The sequence below is a fragment of the Cebus imitator genome, unplaced genomic scaffold (assembly GCF_001604975.1).
Source record: "Cebus imitator isolate Cc_AM_T3 unplaced genomic scaffold, Cebus_imitator-1.0 Scaffold256, whole genome shotgun sequence".
Taxonomy (NCBI): domain Eukaryota; kingdom Metazoa; phylum Chordata; class Mammalia; order Primates; family Cebidae; genus Cebus; species Cebus imitator.
The window spans coordinates 450,668-453,393 of record NW_016107571.1 but is presented as its reverse complement, the minus strand read 5'-3'; the positions used below and the strand labels follow the sequence as shown (position 1 = coordinate 453,393).

General features: G+C 38.6%; 1 protein-coding gene across 1 annotated transcript in view; it reads right to left on the bottom strand.

The window, feature by feature from the left end:
- Window positions 1-475: 475 nt before the first annotated feature.
- Window positions 476-2,726, bottom strand: part of GPSM2 (G protein signaling modulator 2) — a 51,223-nt gene continuing 48,972 nt past the window's right edge. Inside the window, exon 15 of the mRNA XM_017499372.1 lies at window positions 476-1,206. Within this exon, the coding sequence (XP_017354861.1) occupies window positions 967-1,206 (240 nt within the window). The 3' untranslated portion in view covers window positions 476-966. The remainder of the gene's footprint in view (window positions 1,207-2,726) is intronic.

Below are 2,726 nucleotides of genomic sequence, written 5' to 3'. Positions count from 1 at the left end.
GTCTAACTATGCTGCCTAGGCTGGAGTGCAGTGGCTTGGTCTTGGTTTACTGCAACCTTTGCCTCCCAAGGGTTCAAGCGATTCTCTTGCCTCAGCCTCCCAAGTAGCTGGAACTACAGGCGCGTGCCACCAAGCCCTGCTAATTTTTGTATTTTTAATAATAGAGATGGGATTTCACTATGTTGGCCAGGCTGGTCTCAAACTCCTGGCCTCAACTGCTCTGCCTGTCTCAGCCTCCCAAAGTTTTGGGATTACAGGCGTGAGCCACTGCACTGGCTGCTAATGTATTTTTTGTAGAGATGGCAGTCTTACTATGTTGCCCAGGTTGGTCTTGAACTCCTAGCCTCAAGTGATCCTCCTGCCTCAGCCTTCCAAAGTACTGGGATTACAGGTATGAGCCACCATGCCCAGCCCAAGAAGTTTACTTAAGAGTTTCTTTATACTGGCTTTGGACTAAAAAAATACTGAAAACAGATTTTCATGGAGAAAAAAAAAACCTAGCTCTTTAATAAGACTGTTTTATATACTTTTTTACATTGGTCAAGTACATTATTTTTACTAAACAGCATTGTTTCCCACTACATCCATGGTTATGTATAAAAAAATGCCATTGTCAATTAAGATTTTAAAAACTTAACTTCCATAAGAGGATTAAATTCTAATCTATGATTCATTTAACCTACTTTACAAACACTAGGTAAAGTAATCTAACAAGCTGCCAAAGAACACATCCCAAGTAGTAATCACAGATGATGAAGCACCTTACAGGACACCTCCACCTTGAAACACGTGAGTGTCCAGAGAAGTATTAAAGCCTTAATAATAGACTACTGAAGGTTAACTATTTACATTATTCTAAAAATATTTTAAGCTGTATTACAGTGCTATAAATTCTTCTTTTAAGGAAAAAAGTAATAGATTGTTTCCTTACCGTATTCTGAAAGGAAAAAAATATATCCATAGTAACTAGTGATCTGCTGATTTTTTCTCTGAATTTTTAAACTCCAACAAAGCATTACTTTGCAAAAAGTCCTTTAGCCCAAAGTCAGTGTCTCTGTTTTGATCTCTTTGTAAAAGAACTCTCTGTTCATCCATTCTTTTTGCCTGAGATCGTAAAATAAGGCTGAAAAAGTCGTCATCTGGTACTGTCGGACCCTTTGTGGTAGCAGGTGGTGGAGTACATCTTTGATCATCTAACCTGGATCCCTAAAAGTTTATGAGAAAGAAATTTAAAGACATACTGTGGGAAATAAAAGCATGAAGCTATGTAATATCTCTGTCAGTCATAACAAGAAAATGCAGTTTTGTAAGCTATTTTTTGGGCTTCTCAGAAATTAATCTTTAGACCTCAAACTACATAAAATTCTTTTTAAAAAATGAATTAAGTATAGCTGCTTACGTAAGTATAGCTGCTTCATGGGTTTAGTATGTGCATTATATTAAGTCATACTATTTTAATTATAATTGGTCACAAGGAATAATCTGAGACAAGGTCAACGGTGTACAACACCTTAAGGTTATAATTAACAAGCATCAACAGTGCAACAACAAATCTTTAGAAGTATGTACAAAACCCATGAGGAACCACATTAAAAAAATCACATAGGCTAGTAGACAGCAAACTATAACCCAATGCCTGCTTCTGTAAATGAGGTGTCATTTTCATTTCTCCATCAATAAATAAATTTGTTTATATATTGTCTGTATGGCTGCTTCCCTACTAAATGGCAGAGCTGGGCAGTTGCAACAGAGACCATATGGCCTGCAAAGCGTAAAATATTTTCTATCTCGCCCTTTACAGAAAAAGTTTGCCTGCCTCTGTCTTAGGCAGTTAAATTTGTTAAGAAATAGCCCAGACTGAATTTTTTTTTAGACGAAGTCTCGCTCTGTCACCAGGCTGGAGTACAGTGGTGCAATCTCAGCTCACTGCAACCTCTGCCTCCTGGGTTCCAGTGATTCTCCTGCCTCAGCCTCCCAAATAGCTGGGACTACAGGTGCCTGCCACCACACCCAGCTAATTTTTGTATTTTTAGTAGAGACGGGATTTCACTATGTTGGCCAGGATGGTCTCGATCTCCTGACCTTGTGACCCACCCGCCTCGGCCTCCTGTGTTGGGATTATAGGTGTCAGCCACCATGCCCGGCCTATTAGACATGCTACTCATCAAATAAAAAGTACAAGCACTAACAAGTACACACCATAGTTTCTGGCATTGTAGCTCAATAATAAGAATAAAAGTGTGATAGCTGATATTTGAGTACCCACTACATTGTTGGGAACAGTGACAAGCACATAGATCCCTCAACATTTACTCCCGCAACCCTTAGAGGTACAGTTAACTGCCCTCCTAAGTCAGTGCTGCCTTCACACATACCTGGCTCACTCATTTCTCCTGTCCTAAGTTGATAATTTCAGTGTCCTCCAATTAACCCAACACTTGAACACTTCAGTTCCTAGACTTCTGATTTAGTGTTCTCATCCTTCACTTCAGCCTTAACCATCTGGCTCCCATGGTTGCAGTCTAGCCTCTTGTTATCTCCATAGAAATGACTTTTCCAGTTCTTTGCCCATTCTTTTCTTTGCCCATTTTGAATCAAGTTTTTTTCTGTTGAGTTTTAGGAGTTCTGTATATATTCTGGATATTAATCCCTTATTGGATATGTGATTTCCAAATACTTTATCTTGGGTTGCCTTTTTTTTTTTTTTTTTTTTTTTTTTTTTTTTT